The following is a 23,965-nucleotide window of genomic DNA, read 5'->3' as shown; positions in this document are numbered from 1 at the left end:
TTAAAAATAGGCTGCACCATTTTCACATCTCAACCAGTTGTGAAAAATGATACTTCTTTACCATACATAAACTGGGTAACAACAATGCACTTACTTTAGAAGACTCTGCAATCTGGGAACCTCTCTGTTTACCACCCACTTCCATATTAGAGATAATTATAGAAACGAAAGCCATTGGTGATATGGCCATGCCTCCTCCATGCATACAATAGTTTAAAAAAATGTTAGATGGTCAAAAACACAGCAGCATCCATTCTCCAACTGGATGTTGAATGTATGCATTGAAAGCACACAAACCGAGCAAAATTAGATTGCTCCCTCTAATAATAATGCAGTTTAATTAAACATTTCTGTACAACATTGGTTCTCAAACTTTTTTTTCCATGGACCACTTGAAAATTGCTGAGGGTCTTGGCAGACCACCCAATGATCTTTCCAAATGTTGTTTGTACCATTAGTTAACTATTGTAAAGCACTTGGGATAAAAGCGCTATACAAAAAAACCTTAATAATTAACGTTCTTTTGTTCTACAAATAAAAGCACACAACTCATTTTAATATCAGTAGTCTTACCTTTCTAATGTGATGGATATGCCCTCTCTCCCTCACTGCAGCAGCACCCGAGCTGGGGCTGGGAAGGAGGAGGGTCTCTTCCTCTCTCCCCTGCCACGGCAGCCTCCGAGCTGGGGCTGGGAAGGAGGAGGGTCTCTCCCCAGCAGCCACAGCCTTGGGGCTGGGGAAAGTTGCCTCTTTCTCTGGCCGCCACAGCCCTGCATGTCCCAAATTCCTCCCAACCCCTCTTTTCACTCCACTGCCCCCTCCGACCTACCCCTATTCTCCCTAAGGCCACCACCTCATCTTACATGTGCTTTTTCTCCAGGGTCCAGGCCCTAATTAGGTGGGTGGCCCTTCGTTCTGTTGTGTGCAGCCGCCCAGGCACGCAACTCAGAGGGAACTATCCGCGGACCAGCTGAATGATGGTCCGCGGACCACAGTTTGAGAACCTCTGCTGTAAAAGAGTTGAGTGATAATTTACACCCTGGTTAGAGTCAGATGCAAACTTTTAGCCTAGAGTATATTTTCATATCTAAGAAACAAAACAAAACATGAAAAACCGATAGACACTCTTAATTATAAATCACACCATAATTTTATATTTCTTAAACATCAGTTATGTTATCAAAAGAAACAAACCCTCATGATTATCTGCTCTTACTCCTACAAAATTCTCCTTATTAAAAATCATTGCAGAAACTGGAGACTAAAAGGAAACAGATTTTAACATTGTATCACATTGCAAACCTGTGAGAACAACTGTATAATACCTTTTAGTACAGCCCAGACACACAAATCTGCCAGACTCAGGGAGTTTCCAACCAAGTAGGTCCTCAGAGACAGACAGTGATTAAGCTCAAGGACTGCTGAACCAAACTGGGCACGGGTAGATAACTTTGTTGCACTGAATTCCAGCCAATGGTCAATCTAATTTTAAGGAGCAAAGACGTCAACATCATATTTAACATACAAAACAACCTTTAAAGTTATAGAAATTCTTGCATGAGAAAGTGGTAGTAGTATTAAACACATGGCTTTGAATATAAAGTCATACAATCACAGAAGTGTAGGACTAGAAGGGACCTCAAGAGGTCATCTAGTCCAGTCTCCTGCACTAAAGGCAGGACTGCATAAAATACTCCTCAGGGAATTCTGTGCCACTGTACATGCACAGCATTAATGCGTCCTGCAGATTTTTTTTTCCGTTGCAGAAAAGATATTTGCCAGAAAGGCTCTGCAGTTACAGCTTTCACCTAGCAGGGGTGCTGTGGCACCAGAAGAGAGGCAGCAGGCTCACCGGCCGTAGCAGTCAGCAGCCAACAGGGAGAGAGCAGAGGCTGTGTCCCTCACAGGGCCAGGTGAGGAGGCACGGGATATGGGGGGTGGAAGGGGGTGAGGGAGAAAAACAGAGAGCAGGGCACACAAGGCTGCTGGGGGGGGGGGGTCGACTGGGGTTCAGAAAGGCTAGTGGGGGGGAATAGACTGGAGCAGATGCTGAATAGGAGTGGGGGTGCAGGGCCACATGGGGATGGTGTAGGAGGAGTGGTTGAGTGATTGGGAAAGGCTAGTGGTCAGCCAGGGTCTGCATGGGGGAGGTTCCTCAATTCCCTAACAATCCCTTCTCCCTTGCCCCCACAAAATACCTGTTCCATACTTCTTCCACCCACACCCAACAACCCTCCAGGTTCACTCCCACACGCCTTCCAAGCAATTACTTCCCTCTCCATCAACTCCTCCGTTACCCCTTACTCCCCCAAGCAGTTGCACTGCTTCTGAAGAGTGCCAGAAATATTTCTGTATTGTAGTTTAAATGAATTATTACTCAAAGTTCTGTATTAATAATGCCTAGTAAGGAATCTATTTGTCAAAAACCATTTCCTGAATCTTTTTTGTTGTGTGTATTGTAACAGACATACTCATTGACAAGTATTTTGAAATAAATTATCAAAATAATTGAAACTGGTGTGATTATATTGTGTTACCTTGGCAAGTAAAATATGCAGAATTTTAAAATATTGCGCACAGAATTTTTAATTTTTTGGAACAGAATTACCCCAGGAACTACAACAAGACCATTCCTAACCAGTGTTTATTTGTTCTTAAAAACCTCCAATGATGAAGATTCTACAGTCTCCCAAGGCAATTTGTTCCAGTGCTTAACTACCCGGACAGAAGTTTTTCCCAATGGCCATATAGAACACTAAATGTAGAAGCTCCTAACTCACAATACTGGTTCAGGGATTATTCACAATTTTAGCAATATGGATACACTTCTCTGTGAACTCTGTGTGTATTATATGCTTAAAGACAATGTTTGCCGTCAGACTGAATTTAGACTGGTGTAACTCCATTGACTACTATGGAGTTTCTATCCATTGCACTTGTGCCAATCTGAAGTATCTGGCCACTGATTTCCAGCAGTCTGAGATTTTGCTTTGGTCTAAAACATGAAATGACTTCCATGCTTTTGACTATACTTTTAGATTGCACATTACAAAAAAAAAAGCTTACAATACTTAAAAAGATTAATAAAGAGAATTCAAAATTTTCATATACTGTCATGAATCTAGAGTTATTCCTTAGCATTATGGGACAGTATTCCTGTTCCATTTGATTCCATTCATTCTTCCTGGCTGTATATTAGTGACATTCTGCACCACCCTCTCCCCTGTCTGTTTTTCCACCTTAAAAAAACAAAAAACAAAAATACACCAGTTTTTCCACTGTATTCCCAACCTCCTCCTCCTCTCCCATCCCCACAAAAAGTTTACTCTGAGAAAGAAATAAAGATGTCCCAATTTTAAAATCTATTTCAAGCAGTAAAGGCCAGATCCTCAATTGGTGTAAATAGACAACTCCACTGATTTCAATGGAGCCATGCCCATTTACACCAGCTGAGGATCTGGCTCTAGCATACAAACTTGATACCTCAGTCACAAAGTATCTCTTAAAATCCTTCTAAATCCATTCCATATGTCATGGCAGTAGGAATTCTTCCAATAGCCAAGATGACGTGGCAGGCACAGATGTCACAGGACTATAAAATTCAACTCTCTCATTGACAGTTACGTTCTAAAACATTCCCACCACAAACGCAGCTGTCTTAATATTTCTCAAAGCCCAATTTTATTTTTGAAAAAAAAAACAACCAAAAACCAATATCTGGGAATTAAATGTATTGTATCAAAGTTACTGACCTTGCAAATGCATTTCTGAACACTTAAGTCTTGCACATATTCAAAGTTCAGGTTCTAATTTGGGTTAGGAAGTTCGCTTTTTGTGGTTAAATAAATTACAAACAATTAAAAATTCATAAGCAACATAATGAAGCAGCACTTTTCGCTTACATGAAAAGGTAGGCAGTTGCCAGGGTTGAAGATTGATCTCCATTGCCTTAAAAGAATATTGTACAGAGGGTGTGGTCAAACCCCTAATAGCCCTATATTAACTCAGTCAAACTGATTCTGTTACCACTATCAATCTGAGGCACCTAGTTTAAAATTCAACATATGGCTCTTCTGGGCTGAAGCCAGGAAAAATTCTTCCTCAATTCCACATCATACCAAGTCCTGATAACTGTAATAACTTCATTTTGTTAATATAAATCAACAAAGATAACTAAGAAGGATCTCTTTGGGTTATGGAAACTTTAGATTCATCTCTAGGTTTAATTTGGAAGAAATTTTGGAAAATTTAGGACTCCAGGGGAGGGAATCCTGCCAACTTGGCAAATGTCCACCCAGGGTCCCAGACCAGAATGCAGCCTGCATGGCTACAGTATGGAGACTGGGAATCATAAGCAATTTTTAGCCTAAAGCTCTATGAGGCAAAAAAAACCCGATGTGGTGGTTGGTTGGTGTAAGAATTTGTGAGATCTCCATAAATAGTTGTGCATAATTCACCCAGCAGCTCTGATGGAGGCCACAAGCAACAGCTGTGTTAGAAAAACTAATAGTACACAAAGGAAGTGATAGTACCAAAACTGAAGAGATGGAAAGAAAGAAATGAACACCCTGTCAGAGACCAGCATGGTTAGGAGCCATTGTGAATAATTCTACCACGGATCCATGGATGTGCGTAGTCATAGGCAGTTTCACAAAAATGTAGCTTCAGCAGCCCAGGTAGTTGGACTCTCATATAGAAAAATGCTGCATCATTCAAGGGCTATGTAGGTAAATCCCCAAATGAGCAAAAATGCAACCACATGAAAAAAAATCAAGTATGAATGGTTATTTCTCACCTCAGTGTGTTCCAGGAGATTAGAACCATATAGCCCTGCGGAAGTGGCAACTCTAGCCAGATAGCGAACTATGGAATTCACATCAGTGAACACAACATGGCTATAAAAAAAGAAAATTCAAGATGAAGTAACTTATTACTAGCAGTTTGAGTGTCATTACACATAAACAGTTCTAAAGAGTCTACATGAACTGCAACATGAGCTGACGCAGCGGGCATACAGCTACCTGAACAATAAGACACCTATCAGTGGGGCATGTGTCAACCTCCCCTTCCAGCTGGTCACATTATAAACCATTAAGGAAACCATTAACACAGATCAACCATTTGCGGGTGCGGGGAGGGAGGCAGGCGCAGGGGAGAGAAAAGGGGAAAAAAATAATTTACTTCAACTCACAATGAAATACTAGGTAACATTCTTCCCAGCTGTCCTCCCTCCCCCCAAAATAATCAGAGTGCAGAGGTACTGCCTAGCCTCCTGCACCTAAGGAGTTAAATCAAGTTTTGCTTTCCCAAGTTCCTTCCTTGGACACCTGTGCAAAGAATACTTTAAAAAGGGCTGCTGGAGAGACAAAAGAAGAGCCTCTGGAGGTAATGCAGTGGTCCCTGCCCAGGCTTGTCTGTTACTCATTTTGCTTCCATTAGGTGACTACATTTATAAAGATTCACTCCTGCTGAACAGACTTTACTGCCTATGATTGTATTTTTGTTTCTACTCAGTTTTCCTATCAGCTTACATCAAATTCAGACAGAATTTACTTCTCTCAATATTTTGCCATTCGTACATTTGTTACATGCGGTCCATAATGGGAGTAGAATTGTACAACCTAGGGTTTATTTATTTTTTATTTCTATTTCAACGGTGCCTAGAAATCCCAAATAAATTATGGTACCATAGCACCAGGCGCTGTGGACACATGGATTGAGAAAGTCATTCCCACAATTACAATCTAAATAGCAAAGAGGCATAAAACAATTATGTGAATTGCCCGAGATCATGCAGCAGGTTTGTGGCTGCCTTTAAACACAGTTGGCCCTAGCTTGTTTGAGATCCCAGTGTAGATCACCTCTCAGTGACACCTCTCTCCTTCTACTGATGGGACTATTGTAAAACTTCAATACAAGGAGGCCATCTTACAAGCACATTTGTTTCAATGGTTTATCCTCTTCACTCACAATCATTGGACCTTGCCCATTGTCCGGATTTTAGGGCTTCTTACTTCAAAACTAACGCATTTCGATTTTAACTGTAAAGAACATTTTCATTAATATTCACAGAGCAGCTCTGGAAGTTATTATTCTCCCCTAAGAAGCATGACAATTATCAGTTTTTTCCTATAGTCCACAATCCTGATTTCCACAATCTTGTAAATCAGTCATTTTCATTATCAAAGCTACTATTTTTTCTAAATGTGTATTAAATGATACATGATAAAACTTTTAATGTTTTATTTTACTGGTTATCCGTGCTTTAATTATCTACTGCGTGCACACTGCTGTTTGGTATAGATGAAGACTTTCAAAAAATATATGTTGGATTATTGCCCAGATGTTTCCCCAGCTCAGAGCAGGGAGCCCAGAGCCCAAGGGGCAGACAGGCTCTAGCTGGAGCCCTCCACCTGGCCCAGGGTGACAGCCTGAGCTGTGAGCCTAGCTTTCATATCAATTTCATGGCTCCAGCATGGAGCCACGAAATTGACAAGAATGACAGCCAACAGCCCACAGTGTCTACACTGACACTGCATCACCCTAACTACACCAACCTAAGCACATTATGTCCACGTAGTATGACACTTACGTCGGCGGGAGCCCAATTTTATTTTTGAAAAAGGCTGTAGTGTAGACACTGACATAATTAAGTCAACATAAGCAGCTTTATGTCAACCTGACTCTGTAGTGTAGATCAGGCTTGAGTGAGCTTGACCTTCGTTCTTTGCACACTCCATACTCCCACTCATTTCAGTGACAGTTTTGAGTGCCCAAAGAATATATGACTGAACCCACAGAGACAAATACCAACAGAGGAAAAGAGGCACACTAAGTGTCTCAGACTTCTTTATATTTCTATATGTACTTGCCAACAGAGATGGATGTCAGAGAAGTAGCTTTATACATCCTGCTATGAGAGAGGTTCATAGAAGACATGCAAAGTACTGCTGATTTGATATTTTGGTTTCTGCTTCAGGGCACTGCAATTTTACATCTTCCTGCCTAACTGTAGACTGGACCCAGATTATTTAAGTAATTTATAAGAAAAATATAGCAGTGGTCAGATTGTTATAGGGAGTTAATCAGTCACCCACATATCAGAACTGAAGATTCAAATCCTGATATCTGATCTGGAGATGATCTTGATTTATTATCCATGGTAACCAGTCTTTAAAGCAGGTTACTCCACTGTTCAGTCTCATAAGATTTATAATATTAAAACTGACAATGAAATATCTGAATTCAAGGTTTGGTAACCCTCCCCTCCAAAACTTCTAGACTGCAGGATATGGAAGTTCAATTGGTGCATGATCAAAAGCAAATTTAGCATCTATGAATGTGCAATAAATCCTGTTGCTATGTCATACTGGGGTCAGTTTCTGAAACAGAACTTTTCAACTGAGATTGCCAAGTACATATGAACGTACAGTATGCTTTCTCCAACAGCAAGTCTGCCTGAAATAAAAGCAGTAAAAATGTTTTCTACTGCTTTGCAACAGTCTGTACTAACAGTTTACTTTGATTAGTAAGACTAGTGAACAGAATTCTGAACACATATGGGGAAAGAATCCTGACATGTCCTGACCTGACATGTCCTGTAACATTTTCAATTAACAACAAATTTTTGTTTTAGAAAACAATTAATACTTTTAGAACCAGACCTCTTCAATTTCCCTTCCTTTGGAGAAAGAAACCATGAATTTAGATTGTTCTTTCCAACTGGTTGGCAGGTAGCTCTGAAAGTGTCAGCCTATCAATAGCATACAGAAGACCACGTCCATGCTGATGTTATTAACAAAAGCAATGAGAAGGAATTCTATGGAAAGTGTCATGAACTGACACAGCAGCAATGCCAAAAATCCTTGAGAAGGAACAGGGAGGAGATTTGTGACACTGTTATAAAAAATTACACGTCATTTGTACAAAAAGTTGCAAAACCATTCTGTGCAGCGGGAATACAACAAATATCAGTTTCTTTCCCACCATGAATATCACCAAACAGAAATTCACATGCTAGACTGACTACATTTGGCTACCTATGAAAAGAATCTGGGATTTAAAACATTATGCAAAGTCATCAAGGTTTGAAATTAAGATATTTATTTTATTAAACTGAATCCAGCTGGTAACCTTACCCATCAAAACACCATTTTATATCTTAAGTTACATGATACTGTTCAGATTACTGGTTGAAAAATTAGTTATAATCAGATTTTAACTGCATTTCAAAACATTCCTCTTAAGAAAAAGCAAGCTTAAAATGCCCCCTGTTCTTGAAGAAAGGAAGTTGTTACTACCAATGATTTCCTAAAAATCAAAAGTCTGAGATGTCCCAGCTGAATTTCAATTTGTGCTGAGATAAAGTAGTCCCTGCTCCTCAATGTAATGGAATGCATTTACCAAGAGCATTAGCCCAAAGACCAGTTTAGCTGATGCTTCTCAGATTACAATTACCATTTTAAGAGAGACCCCTGTTACAGGAAATAAATTGTGAAGACGACTTATACGGATAGACAGAGATGAAGGTTAATGCAATCTTGACAGATGAAATGACTCCTCAAGCAAGAATAATAGGAAATAGCAACCATAACAAGACTTGGCAGAATGTATTTTCACATAATTTTAACAAATATTGGTATTTATTTTAAGATTTTTTTAAAATTTGTATCAATTTAAATATTCACAGTTGTAGGGTCAGACAATAGTTACTTAATGACAGACAGATTCTAAAAGCAAACGCTTTATACCCATTAAAACACAAATTGTCAACATCGCGTCTAAATATACAAAGTAAATATCCTTAAATCAAACTAAAGTTCTCCAGCAGCATTTTTCTTACTTTGCCTATCTGCACATTTAGATTACTGATGGAAATATTTTTTCATTGTGTGTGTGAACAGTGAAATCAACCTTACTGATAAAAATCTAATCCTTCCAAGCCTAACCATAACCTGTTTGCTTGTACAAATTAAAAATCTATTTGTGCAACACCCCATCTCTCCCGGGGGTGGGTGGAAGAAGAAATCAGAGTTTGAGTCCTGATCTGTGTCAGGAGTGCAGAGGGGGAAAAAGGAAGAGCCCCTTGCTTCACACTCTAGCCAATCCTTCACCACTGAAGCAAGGCCTGCTGCAATGCAGGGCCTTGCTGGGTGTGGACAGAGGAATAATAAATTACTTTATTTCTGATTTTATGTAAAAAATTAAATAAGGTTACTACATGGGTTCAGAAATAAATTCAGGCAATTTCAGGTTTATTATTCCCACATGGGATGTATTGTGCGTGTAAATACATTATCCAAAAATCAAAAAAAGTTAGTTAATAGCTAGTTATGGTTGCTTAAGGGGAACATCTATGCATACAAAAGAAATATCCAATTAAGGGTTGTTTTTTAAAGTTGTACAGAATACTACACCTTATCCCTCCCCAATAACATTGTTATGCACAATAGCATGTAAGAGAGTAATTCTGAAGGACATATACATGCAGACTGTCAAGTTAATGTATTTATTTTGTAATTATGTACGAATGAAAAAAAATAGTAAGAGGGAAAAGTATCATATATGGTTGAAAAAATTAGCCTCTTCCAAAATGCACAGCGAACGACTGAAAAGAATTGCCACCCAATTTCATGATGCACTACGGTATAATAGTCAAAATGAGAATTACTGGGTATTGTGTAATTATTTATAATTTTAGTTTACAGTTGATTTTTAGAAGACAAATACAGCAAACTGAAAAGCTTAATTAGTGGCCACCTCTAAAGCCTTAGGTTTAAATTACTTGTTCAGTGTGACACAGGATGCCAGAGGTACGGAAAGATCCCACTACTCCTGGGTTCAAGGCCAGTTCTTTAAGCACAAGACCATCCTATAGAATACTATGCAATCACTGTAACTGAAGGCTTTATCACTCATCTGTGTGTCTCAGTTGTTCTTAGTAGAAGTTGGTATTGATGAACAGCCCCTTTTTAAAGATCCTTTAAGGCAACAAGCCTGATACAAACTTAACTGTGGTACCACTCTAGTGCATCCATAATTTCACGCCTATGTGTGGGATATTTCTCCAACTAACAGATAACCTGCATTTATGCTGCAACTTTGACCTCAGATGCACTCTGGTCTAGAGTCTCCACTGAAGCACCTCAAACTTCCAGTCTGTCAGCAGTTTTCCACAGCTGCACTAACACGATCAGATAAAGTGGGACTGAAAATTTATACTTGGCATAGTAAGTAATGGACTAGTGACAGTTTTAGAGTCCAATATCGTGTTAAGTTTTAAAACCAGAAGCATGCTTGTCGCACAGAAGACCTGCATGTCCCAGATTTCTACAGGTAGAATTGTCTATGATGTTGGACAAGATGGTGCAGCGCAACTTAAGTCAATGGAGTTGTGTCTACAGGACATGTAGCCCTGTGTTTCTATCCTTGGCAGGTCACGCGGTATTAAGTCTTAAAATCCTTAACTTTACAATTTAAAGGAAACCAGTCTGAAAATATTTAGAACTTATTGGTATTATTTTTTCCTGTTATTCCAAGAAAACAAAAACAGCATATGGTTTAGAAGGGGAAGGATGCAAAATCAGCGTCAATAAAAAGACATTTTCTAAAATATCTTCTTTCTAGAAGATGTGGCATAAACAAAATATGGGGTGACATGCTATAGAGTTAATTGGCACTTTTTTGGGATGACTCTGTGGCTTCCCTTCTCATCAGTGATGTGGTCAACCCAAACTTATACCAATAAAATCCTTTATATACCATCACATGCACATACACACACACTTGTGCTGTATATACATTTATACAGACATTTGTTTATCACAAGATGGCTACCACTATGAGAATTCACAGCACATGGAGAAGGTAAATGCTTTAGATAATACAGTGATGGGCACCATACAAGAAGCTAGAGTAAGGACTAAATATTTAAAGTATGTGTACATCAGAAGCAGCAGAGGTCTCTCAACCTTTCTTTAAACATTTTTCCCACCCTATAGTCTTTCCATTAGAAGATGAAAACTATTACAAAACATAAAAATTGCAACTGTTTGCAAAAAATATACAGTGCAATGATAATTTCTCCCCCTGCAAAAGATTACTGTCATCATTACGTCAATTTTAAAAAGTGCTGACCCAATGCTGATGGCAGAAATGCAAAGTCACTTACTCAGATACACGAAGGATGGTCTCTTTGCCTTCTTCGACCAAAATTTTGACATCATTTTTCACATGCTCTACTGTTAGCAAAGCTCCTAAAAAAGGAGAAAAGATAAAATATGGCTGATCTTTCTCCTAAGTAAAGAATATTTCATAGGTTACAATAACATTTTTTTATACACACACAGCATTTGTCTGAACTGGTGCCTTCAGACTGAAAGGCGCGGGGGGGGGTGAAGGGGAGGAATCAATGTTTTAGTCTATAAACAGGCAGCTTTTTCCTGGCAGTCCTTATGGTCTAGGAGGAAGGGATAAAAGCTGGCATACAGTAATCTGCAGCGATCTCAGAATGGGATGGTTTTAACGTTATTTTGCTTCCCAAGGATACTGTGAGAATTCATCCAATCCCACACCAAGCTTGAGAAGAGACTCGCTCAAATTGTTTGACATGAGTAGTGCAGTCATCTACTCTTCAGCACAGGCCTGCCACATGCTCTTGGTAAGAGGCCTAAAGCAGCATCAGCATCTAAACACATCACTTAAAAACAGTCATGTACTCAAATGCCACTAAAGAGACTACACTCTGGAGAAAAAACATCTTGGACGAACGCCTTCATACTGTAAGGCTGTACCACACCAACATTTTAGTCTGTCATTACTGTGTACCTCAGCTACTACCGTTGGGGGCATACAGAAAGGAGAGACACAAAAGGGCAAGGTTCATTTTTTAAAAGTAGAGACTGAAATCATCTTTTTATCCATAGGAGGAATACAGAAAGCATCCACACAATGTACTATCAATGTACGTGGGCCCTGACCATCTGGAGACGAGGCCCTTGCCCTCTGTCCAAGATACCCTTGTGTGAAGTCAACAGGCCTCCCCACACATGCACAAGGGGCAGCCTGTGCAGATCCAATTACAGGATCAGAGCCTTACACTGTAAAGCCCATTACAGCTCTTTGTTATTCATTCCACTTTGTCTGTATTTTAAGTTACAAAGGGTAGGATTAATAAATTAGCCTCAACAGAGCACTAGGAGCAAGGAACTTCCAAACTCTAATCCCAGTTGTCAGATTCCCTCTCTGGCATTAAGCTTGACACTTAATGACCCTCACCTCAGTTCTCCATCTGTAAGAATGGGGTAGTATTACTTGAAGTATCTTTGTGAGAGAGGCAAGAATTAATTAATGTTTGCACACTGCTTTGAAGATGAAAAGCACTACATATGTGCTGTACTGTGTAATTAACGTAAATTACATTCATAGTTAATACATTCTTTTCCATACTTCACAAGAACCATTATTAATATGAACTAGGAAAAAGTTATGACAAAAAGTGTTTGATTTTTAAAAAAAAAAACAATTATTTTTCCTTAAATAAAAATGTTATATTTGTAACGTTCACTGTGTTTCAACAGTGTCCACACCAGAATGGCTTGTCTAATCTTAAAATGCTGCAGTGGCGCTGTTGCACTCCAGCATACACAATATCTATGCCAATGGGAGGGGTTCTCCTTTCAATGTAGGTAATCCACTTCCCTGAGAGGCGGTACCTAGCGCTGTCCACACAAGGGGGTAGGTCAGTTTAACTTCATCGCTCTGGGGCATGGATTTTTCACACCTCTGAATGACATAGTTACACTGATCTAATTTCCTAGTGTAGACCAGGCCTAAGAATCCTTTAATCTGAAGTCCATACTCTAATTACAACTCAGTAGCAGCTGTCAAATACAAAGTAAGTCCCCAACTAATTACAATTTTGTATGATGTCTTCCATCATAATAATACCACCACCTAACTCTTCACAGCAGTGGTTTTCAACCTTTTCACATTTAGGAACCCCTAAAAAATTTCAAATGACAGTGCAGACCCCTTTGGAAATATTAGACATGTCTGTGGACCCTGAGGGTTCCATGGACCACATGTTGAAAACCACTGCTTTAGAGCACTTTTCATCAGCACATTTTGCATATGCAGAACTGAAGCGCAGAGAGGTGAGGTGATGCCCAAGGTCACCCAGCAGGCCTGAGGCAGAGCCAAGAATAGAACTCAGCTCTCCTGTGCAAGTACTCTAGCTACTAGACCACATTGCCTATCTTATCAAATGTTATTAGAAAATGCTTAGTAGAGTGAAAGTCCCTAAACTTTACATTTTATTCTGCAAAATTTTGTTTAAATATACAGCATGATAATTTTACATCATCTCATACAAACTGCATCCCCAAATGCTTTCTAGAGTCGAACGATGCAACTTACAAAAGCATAAAGAAAAAAAAATTAAGTTCAGAGGCAAGGCAAGAAGGCTGAAATGCTGTTTCCAGATAGCAGCAGTTGCAGAGAAGGTTCTTGCACCCACAATAAGACTCTGTACAGGGACAAAGAGAAGCCTTGGCTAGATGAGTAACTGGAGCAGGAAAGAGAGCAAAGAGAATGTGCCATGCAACTAGATCCTGAAGTGAACAGCCACTAGAGATAGAAGGTGGATGAGATAAGATCTTTTACTGGACCAACTTCAGTTGGCAAGAAAGACAAGCTTATACAGGGCTCTTCTTCAGGTCTGGGAAAACTTCTCAGTGTCACAGCCAAATACAAGAGGAAACGTACTGCTGAGTACATCTACCAGATCTGAAGAAGAGCTCTGTGTAAGCTCAAAAGCTTGTCTCTCTCACCAACAGAAGTTGATCCAATAAAAGATTACCTCACCCACCTTGTTGCTCTAATATCCTGGGACCAACACAGCTACACCACCACTGTATACAGACAGTCATTAGACATGCAATGAATTTTGCAAAAGCGCTCTCTACTTTTGCACATACAATTATATTTGTATACAAAAAAGGCATCTGTGTACGAAAAAACTAGCAAAATCAATCAAAAGCTGGATTGAGGCCACTTCAAAAATTTGGTCTACAACATGTGAAGTAATTTAAAAAACCCAATTATAAACAGAACCTCTAAGTCAGTCACTAAATGCACTAACTTCTCCATTAAATATTAAAAACAGCTACAGAGCCAGCAGTCTATTGGAGAGAAGCCACCTCAAGAGAGGCTCAGCACTGCAATAGCCAGGTTGTTGCAAGTCAGGGTTGAAACACATTAGCGAAAGTGGGGGGGCATCTCCCTAGCTCATTATGGTTGTGTGCGCATCCTGGAGAAGGACGCATTGTGTCTGTCCTTCTCCCTTATTAATAAAATACCACATTTGAACAAGACCATAATTCAATCTATAACTTGCTCCCGGTTTGTTTTCTCAGGTTGCTGTTTACTACATCCAGCTTTCTATTACTACAAGGTTACCCACGGCAAGCCATACAGATGACGTGTCGTTTCAGAAAGCTGGTGGTATTTCTGTCACTTTCTCTGCAGGCAGGCAGGCAAGACCCACTTAAGGTGCTGAGCCCCCAGTGACAGAGCACAGACCTCTTCTGCGCCGTGCCCCCAATAGGGCAGACCTGAGCCGCTGGAAGGGGGGGGGGGGGGAATGGGACACGACACCCTGCGGGCAGCTTTGGCCGGAGGATCCCGTGTGCCGAGGAGACATCAACAGCCCCCCTCCCGCGGCGCTTCCCTTTTCCCCCTCTCTGCCCGGCCCCCATGTCAGCCCCACCCGAGGCAGCCACGCACCGCAAGTGCCGGGGGAGCCGGGCACAAGGGCTCAGCCCGGGCAGAATGAATCAGGCCGGGGGAGAGGAGCTGAGTCCCCCGGGCCCCAGGAACCGCCGGGCTCCGAAAGGCTCAAGCCCGCCTCCCCCACGCCCGTCTGTCTGTCTGTCTGTCTGTCTCCCCGCCCCCGCCGGGATGAATGGAGGAGCCGGCGCCCAGCGCCGCATGATGCAACCTGGCAGCAACGCGGCTCCCCGGGGGCAGCGGGCCGGGGGTCCCGGGCCGGGCGTCCCGGGCCGGGCCGCGCTTACCGAGCGGGGGAACCTCCGAGTTCACCGTCAGACTCAGCGCCATCGCTGCGCGGCCACAGCGACCGGCTCCCTGGGCCGCCAGACAAGGAAGGGGGAGGCACAGGACGCGCGGCAGCTCAGCGAGGCTGAAACGGCTCCTCCCCCTTCCAGGGCCGCCCTATTCCCGCGGGGGGGCGGTGGCTGCTGCTGCTGCTGCCACGGGGCTGGGCACCGCCTCCCTTCGTCACTTCCGGCGACAGGCAGCCAGCCGGCCCCCCACGTCTGGTTGGTGTTCCCTCCATACAGTCCCCCCCGGAAACTGGTTGACAGGGTGGGAGGGGTTCTGCGCTCCTCCAAGGTCCCCGGGGGCGGCGCTGCTCGCCCAGCTTTGTCCTGGTGTCTGTGTCTACGCGGACACCCCTTCCCTGCAGTTAATCCTGCGCTCTGCGCCAGGCGGCAGCTAGGCCCAGGGCAGAATACAGCGAGGTCAGGTTGCCATCGCTACGCCTGGATTTTTCAGGGCCCGAGAGCCGTTGCTATGGCAATGTACGTTGCCAGGGAGCAGGCCAGGGCCTAGGCCGCAGCACAACAGGGACCCTGCCCAGGGGAGGCATCTCGGCCTCTCACCACAGCTGTGACCTGGCCTGGAGCTGACCGGGGCCGGGGAAAGGAGAAGGCTGGAGCCTTTCGGCGGGTGGGGGCTCATTTTTTAGACTTTCTGGGCAAGCACAGTCCAGTGTAATCAGTGGGAGGAGAGAGCGTCGCCAACACGGGACTCCAGGAGCTGGGGCTTTATGGAATGTAGTGTGAGATTCGTCCCCAGGCAGGAGTTTGCCTCCATAGGGAGGCTGAGCTGCTGCCATTGGCTTAAATATAAAAATGAAAGTAAATTTTTCCTTGCTACTGCCCTGTTCCAGCTGCTGCTGAAGCCCATAAAGCAGGGGTTCTCAAACTTTAATACTGGTGACCCCTTTCACATAGCAAGCTTCTGAGTGCAACACCCCCCCCCCCCAATACATTTAAAACACTTTTTAATATATTTAACACCATTATAAATGCTTGAGGCAAAGCGGGATTTGGGATGGAGGCTGACAGCTTGTGACCCCCCCATATAATAACCTTGCGACCCCCTAGGGGATCCCAACCCCATTTGAAAAACCCTGCCATAAAGAGCCTCCCACTGACCCCTAGCCAGCCGGTGGGTATAGGGAGGGGTGAACACATGCAGATGATGTCTCGTGCTGGACGTAGGCTTGTGTGGGAGCAACAGCATCCACTACCAGAGCAGGTGTCACCAACCCTACTTATATTAACATTCCCCTCTAATCCTTAGGCAACACTTAAAACATACGTTAACCTACCTACATTGCTTGGCACTGTGAAAAATTTCACATCTTGTGCAACATAGTTATTAGGAAAAAGAAAAGGAGGACTTGTGGCACCTTAGAGACTAACCAATTTATTTGAGCATAAGCTTTCGTGAGCTACAGCTCACTTCATCGGATGCATTCAGTGGAAAGCTTAGAAGATCTTATTATATACACACAAAGCATGAAAAAATACCTCCTCCCACCCCACTCTCCTGCTGGTAATAGCTTATCTAAAGTGATCACTCTCCTTACAATGTGTATGATAATCAAGTTGAACCTTCTCACACACACACCCCATGCCTCCCACACACACAAACTCACTCTCCTGCTGGTAATAGCTTATCTAAAGTGACCACTCTCCTTACATTGTGTATGATAATCAAGGTGGGCCATTTCCAGCACAAATCCAGGATTTAATAAGAATGTCTGGGGGGAGGGGTAGGAAAAAACAAGGGGAAATAGGCTACCTTGCATAATGACTAAGCCATTCCCAGTCTCTATTCAAGCCTAAGTTAATTGTATCCAGTTTGCAAATGAATTCCAATTCAGCAGTTTCTCGCTGGAGTCTGGATTTGAAGCTTTTTTGTTGTAAAATAGCGACTTTCATGTCTGTAATTGCATGACCAGAGAGACTGAAGTGTTCTCCGACTGGTTTATGAATGTTATAATTCTTGACATCTGATTTGTGTCCATTTACTCTTTTATGTAGAGACTGTCCAGTTTGACCAATGTACATGGGGCAGAGGGGCATTGCTGGCACATGATGGCATATATCACATTGGTGGATGTGCAGGTGAACGAGCCTCTGATAGTGTGGCTGATGTTATTAGGCCCTGTGATGGTGTCAAAAAGGCTGACAAAGGAGGTGCTGTTGTCATCATGAATAGGTCGGAATATGAACAAGAGGCTGCTCGGCAGCTCTCCAACACCACTTTCTACAAGCCATTAGCCTCTGATCCCACTGAGAGTTACCAAAAGAAACTACAGCATTTGCTCAAGAAACTCCCTGAAAAAGCACAAGATCAAATCCGCACAGACACACCCCTAGAACCTCGACCTGGGATATTCTATCTACTACCCAAGATCCATAAACCTGGAAATCCTGGGCGCCCCATCATCTCAGGCATTGGCACCCTGACAGCAGCATTGTCTGGCTATGTAGACTCCCTCCTCAGGCCCTACGCTACCAGCACTCCCAGCTACCTTCGAGACACCACTGACTTCCTGAGGAAACTACAATCCATCGGTGATCTTCCTGATAACACCATCCTGGCCACTATGGATGTAGAAGCCCTCTACACCAACATTCCACACAAAGATGGTCTTCAAGCCGTCAAGAACACTATCCCCGATAATGTCACGGCTAACCTGGTAGCTGAACTTTGTGACTTTGTCCTTACCCATAACTATTTTACATTTGGGGACAATGTATACCTTCAGATCAGCGGCACTGCTATGGGTACCCGCATGGCCCCACAGTATGCCAACATTTTTATGGCTGATTTAGAACAATACTTCCTCAGCTCTCGTCCCCTAACGCCCCTACTCTACTTGCGCTATATTGATGACATCTTCATCATCTGGACCCATGGAAAAGAAGCCCTTGAGGAATTCCACCATGATTTCAACAATTTCCATCCCACCATCAACCTCAGCCTGGTCCAGTCCACACAAGAGATCCACTTCCTGGACACTACAGTGCTAATAAACGATGGTCACATAAACACCACCCTATACCGGAAACCTACTGACCGCTATTCCTACCTACATGCCTCCAGCTTTCACCCTGACCACACCACACGATCCATCTTCCACAGCCAAGCTCTGCGATACAACCGCATTTGCTCCAAGCCCTCAGACAGAGACAGACACCTACAAGATCTCTATCAAGCATTCTTACAACTACAATACCCACCTGCGGAAGTGAAGAAACAGATTGATATAGCCAGAAGAGTTCCCAGAAGTCACCTACTACAGGACAGGCCTAACAAAGAAAATAACAGAACGCCACTAGCCGTCACCTTCAGCCCCCAACTAAAACCCCTCCAATGCATTATTAAGGATCTACAACCTATCCTGAAGGATGACCCAACACTCTCACAAATCTTGGGAGACAGGCCAGTCCTTGCCTACAGACAGCCCCCCAACCTGAAGCAAATACTCACCAGCAACCACATACCACACAACAGAACCACTAACCCAAGAACCTATCCTTGCAACAAAGCCCGTTGCCAACTGTGCCCACATATCTATTCAGGGGACACCATCACAGGGCCTAATAACGTCAGCCACACTATCAGAGGCTCATTCACCTGCACATTCACCAATGTGATATATGCCATCATGTGCCAGCAATGCCCCTCTGCCATGTACATTGGTCAAACTGGACAGTCTCTACGTAAAAGAGTAAATGGACACAAATCAGATGTCAAGAATTATAACATTCATAAACCAGTCGGAGAACACTTCAATCTCTCTGGTCACGCGATTACAGACATGAAAGTCGCTATTTTACAACAAAAAAGCTTCAAATCCAGACTCCAGCGAGAAACTGCTGAATTGGAATTCATTTGCAAATTGGATACAATTAACTTAGGCTTGAATAGAGACTGGGAGTGGCTTAGTCATTATGCAAGGTAGCCTATTTCCCCTTGTTTTTTCCTACCCCTCCCCCCAGACATTCTTATTAAATCCTGGATTTGTGCTGGAAATGGCCCACCTTGATTATCATACACAATGTAAGGAGAGTGGTCACTTTAGATAAGCTATTACCAGCAGGAGAGTGAGTTTGTGGGTGTGGGAGGTGTGGGGGGGTGGGGTGAGAAAACCTGGATTTGTGCTGGAAATGGCCCAACTTGATTATCATACACATTGTAAGGAGAGTGATCACTTTAGATAAGCTATTACCAGCAGCAGAGTGGGGTGGGAGGAGGTATTTTTTCATGCTTTGTGTGTATATAATAAGATCTTCTAAACTTTCCACAGTATGCATCCGATGAAGTGAGCTGTAGCTCACGAAAGCTTATGCTCAAATAAATTGGTTAGTTTCTAAGGTGCCACAAGTACTCCTTTTCTTTTTGCAAATACAGACTAACACGGCTGTTACTCTGAAACCTATAGTTATTAGGTCAACTTAACCCCTACTGTGGACACCGTAGAAGATAGACAGCTAGGTCAATGGAAGAATTCTTCTCTCAGGGAGGTGGATTTACTGCAGCGGGGGAAAAAACACTTCAGTTGCTGTAGTAAGTGTCTAAAACAGAGGTTCTCAAACTGTGATGGTCCACGAGCTTCATTCAGGTGGTCCGCAGATAGTTCCCTCTAAGGTGCGCACCTGGGCGGCCGCACACAAGAGAATGAAGGCTCCACTAATTAGGTGCCTGGAGAAGATGCACATGTAAGGTGAGGTGGTAGCTTTGGGGGGAATAGGGGGCAGTGGGGTGAGAAGAGGGGGTGGGGAAATTTGCAGGGCTCCGGCAGCCAGAGAAAGAAGTGACTTTCACCAGCTCCAGGGAGAGACGGCCCTCCTTCCCAGCCCCAGGTCAGGGGGCTGCCACTGTGGGGGAAAGAGGGCACATTCATCGCATTAGAAAGCTAAGACTACTGATATTAAAATATAAGACGTGTGCTTTTATTTGTAGAACAAAAAAACATTATTAAGGTTTTTTTATACAGAACTTTTATCCAAAGCGCTTTACAATAGTTAGATAACAGTACAAACAACATTTGGAAAGATCATTAAGTGGTCTGCCGAGACCCTCAGCAATTTTCAAGTGGTCCACAAAAAAAAGTTTGAGAACCAACTGGTCTAGGATACAGCAGCTGTGCTCCTGTAGCACTTCTAAAGGGAAAGCAGTGGACGTGTTTTTCCTTGACTTTAGCAAAGCTTTTGACACTGTCTCCCACAGCTTTCTTGCCAGCAAGTTGAAGTATGGGCTGGATGAATGGACTATAAGGTGAATAGAAAGCTGGCTAGATTGTCGGGCTCAACGGGTAGTGTGATCAATGGCTCCATGTCTAGTTGGCAGCTGGTATCAAGTGGAGTGCCCCAAGGGTCGGTCCTGGGGCCAGTTGTGTTCAATATCTTCATAAATGATCTGGAGGATGGTGTGGATTGCACCCTCAGGAAGTTTGCAGATGACACTAAACTGGGAGGAGAGGTAGATATGCTGGAGGATAGGGATAGGATACATAGGGACCTAGACAAATTGGAGGATTGGGCCAAAAGAAATCTGATGAGGTTCAACAAGGACAAGTGCCGAGTCCTGCACTTAGGACGGAAGAATCCAATGCACCGCTACAGACTAGGGACCGAATGGCTAGGCAGCAGTTCTGCAGAAAAGGACCTAGGGGTTACAGTGGACAAGAAGCTGGATATGAGTCAACAGTGTGCCCTTGTTGCCAAGAAGGCCAATAGCATTTTGGGATGTATAAGTAGGGGCATTGCCAGCAGATCGAGGGACGTGATCGTTCCCCTCTATTCGACATTGGTGAGGCCACATCTGGAGTACTGTGTCCGGTTTTGGGCCCCACACTACAAGAAGGATGTGGAAAAATTGGAAAGAGTCCAGCGGAGGGCAACAAAAATGATTAGGGGACTGGAACACGTGAGTTATGAGGAAAGGCTGAGGGAACTGGGGATGTTTAGTCTATGGAAGAGAAGAACAAGGGGGGGATTTGATAGCTGCTTTCAACTACCTGAAAGGGGGTTCCAAAGAGGATGGCTCTAGACTGTTCTCAGTGGTAGCTGATGACAGGACAAGGAGTAATGGTCTCAAGTTGCACTGGGGGAGGTTTAGGTTGGAGATTAGGAAAAACTTTTTCACTAGGAGGGTGGTGAAACACTGGAATGCGTTACCTAGGGAGGTGGTGGAATCTCCTTCCTGAGAAGATTTTAAGGTCAGGCTTGACAAAGCCCTGGCTGGGATGATTTAACTGGGAATTGGTCCTGCTTTGAGCAGGGGGTTGGACTAGATGACCTTCTGGGGTCCCTTCCAACCCTGATATTCTATGATTCTATGATTCTAAAGCCCTGGCTGGGATGATTTAATTGGGGATCGGTCCTGCTTTGAGCAGGGGGTTGGACTAGATGACCTCCTGAGGTCCCTTCCAACCCTGATATTCTATGATTATGTAGATGTACCCTTGATGGGCTAGAAGCTGTTAAGATTTATTTAATTTATTATAGGAAGCTACCTACTTACTGAATATTTAGATAAAACATTTGGTTTTCTTGGCTGGACTCATTTGGGAGCAGCAAATATATCAGGAAACCTGTGTGACTGTGTCCCCCACTACTGTGTTTATCGTGCATATCTGGTATTGCACAACAGTAAGAAGCTGCTCTTAGATTGCATGGAGATCTCTCAGGTAGAAAACAGCCTGCCTGCTAATAAACTAATGTTGCAGATCATTTGAACCACTTGAATGTGACAAAAAAATGGACACACTCTTAAATCATATCTATTCACTTTTGGCATATTTGCAGTGGTCTACCATCTGATCTGTTGTAGGCTGTTCAACAGCTCTTATTGAAAATTTTGTACTGGGTATAAAAATGTGGGGATAAGGATGTGAATCAGATGAACATTTGTCTTCTGTTAATATATGTAGAGTTAATGACATTAAAATCAATTATACAGGGGAAAAAAAACTAATGGGGCTTTCAGAAATAGCTTCTGTCTCTAACTTAAGATCCTATTACAGGTGTAGTGGACACTGGATAAAATACAGACAAATCTATGGTTTCAGGTTTATGAACATGTTAATTAAAATCAATCTTTACTACATTAAACATGACTTCTTCAGTTCAGAGAACTACTTGTGACTGTACTAGAAATATGAAATAAACTGGGTGCTCACTTCACTAAATTGCATAAAGGAACTTATGAGTTACTATACCAAATCAAACCAATATGCCAGGGGCCAGTGGCAGATACTTCAAAAGAAGATGAAAAAAACAAACAGTCCCTAATTGTCTAATTAGGGTTTAACTTACAACTAGAGAAAGTGTCTTCCTTACCCCTTGTCAATTAGAAGTTGGCTCATTCCTAAAGCATAAAATCCTATCCACCATAATTGTGGATAATTTCAGTCATAAATGTGTAATCCTTTTTTGAATTCTATGACACCTTTGTTCTCAATATATTGTGGCAACGAGTTCCATAGATAAGTCCTACATTATGTAAATGACTTTCCTTTCAGCTGTACATAATATAATTCTTATGAGAAAATGTTAATGGAAGTGCTTGCTCTCATGTCTGCATTCCATTCCTTATTTTGTAGGCATGTCTATGCCTCATTTTCCCTATTGATAAAATAAGGATAATGATATTTATCTCCTCTGTAAAATGCTCTGAGATCTACTGATGAAAAGCACCATATAAGAGCTGGGTATTATTATCACTATGTCCCCATTTATTCATCTCTGTAAACCAGGAGTGGCTAAACTTACTGACCCGCCGAACTGCATACAATAATCTTCAGAAGTTCGGGCACCGCAAGACATGCAACCTGTCCCGCAGGGCGGCACCTGCTAGAGTGTGGGGGTTCTGCCCTGATCTCCCCCCCCCCCGGTTAAAGTCTTTAGACCCTCGCTCCCTGCAGGACAGAAGGCCCTAGTCTGCCGCAGGGCAGGAAGCCCTGAGCTCCCAGTCCGGTAGCCGGAGAATAGGAGGATATGTGGGGGAGCTCACACTTTCACTGTAATAGAGCCACATGTGGCTCACAAGCCACAGTTTGGCCCTTCCGGCTCTAAACAGCCCCAAACTGTACAACTGCTTCATACAAAACTGTTTCCACATCTCATATTTTCATCTCCCATCTCTGAACCTCATCTGTTTCCTCCATTAAAATATTCAGAATAAACTTCCAATTCATTTATGTCATAGAAGGGTCCATTTTCTCACAGTGCACAAGGGATTAATGTGCATAATATCCAATGTGACACCAACAGAACCAGGTGAATTCCTCAGGTCTCAAGAGTACATTATATATAGCATCATTCATTTGAAACCTTCAAGAACCTTTAAGATTGTTATTTAGCATTAGCTGCAACTTAGCAGGCATTCCAGTAACAGAAAAAAGTGTTGGTCAATGGCAGAACGTTTTATTAAATAGCCTCACAAAGTATCATATCTAATGGAGTATTTTAGGGTTTGTCTACAAGGGGACACTCAGGAAAATTAATCCAAAGTAACTAAAAGTGTGAATTTAAAGTCCATTAGTTAAATCTGTATGGACAGTCTCATTCAAAATTAAAGTGGCCTTAAATCAGTTTAGTTTTTTAAACTAAACTGAATTAAGGCCACTTTAATTCTAAATGAGAATGTCCACACAGGGGTTTAATGCAGTTTAACTAATTCACTTTTAATTCTTATTTTTAGTTTATCTGGATTAACTATAGAAAAGCCCTTAGTTATGAGTGAATACTGACTACAGGGTTAGAAATGCCACAAAGTTTCATTATTACCACCATTTATAGAGCACAGTAAGTATGTCTTTTCCTGTGTTTTAAGTGCCAATGTCTCTGCTCCATTTATA

The 23,965-nt window shown here is 42.5% G+C and overlaps 1 protein-coding gene across 4 annotated transcripts in view; it reads right to left on the bottom strand.

Annotated features, from left to right (window-relative positions):
- Nucleotides 1-15,228, bottom strand: part of EPRS1 (glutamyl-prolyl-tRNA synthetase 1) — a 60,910-nt gene extending 45,682 nt beyond the window's left edge. For all 4 annotated transcript variants that reach the window (XM_048843212.2, XM_048843215.2, XM_048843213.2 and 1 more), the window contains exons 1-4: nucleotides 15,075-15,228; nucleotides 11,171-11,255; nucleotides 4,796-4,895; nucleotides 1,326-1,482 (exon numbers count right to left, since the gene is read on the bottom strand). In XM_048843212.2, the coding sequence (XP_048699169.2) occupies nucleotides 1,326-1,482; nucleotides 4,796-4,895; nucleotides 11,171-11,255; nucleotides 15,075-15,117 (385 nt within the window). In that variant the 5' untranslated portion in view covers nucleotides 15,118-15,228. The remainder of the gene's footprint in view (nucleotides 1-1,325; nucleotides 1,483-4,795; nucleotides 4,896-11,170; nucleotides 11,256-15,074) is intronic.
- Nucleotides 15,229-23,965: the final 8,737 nt, after the last annotated feature.

This window comes from Caretta caretta, chromosome 3 (assembly GCF_965140235.1).
Source record: "Caretta caretta isolate rCarCar2 chromosome 3, rCarCar1.hap1, whole genome shotgun sequence".
In the NCBI taxonomy this organism is placed as follows: Eukaryota; Metazoa; Chordata; order Testudines; family Cheloniidae; genus Caretta; species Caretta caretta.
The sequence above is the reverse complement of the archived record's forward strand: the minus strand, read 5'-3'. Positions and strand labels throughout refer to the sequence as shown.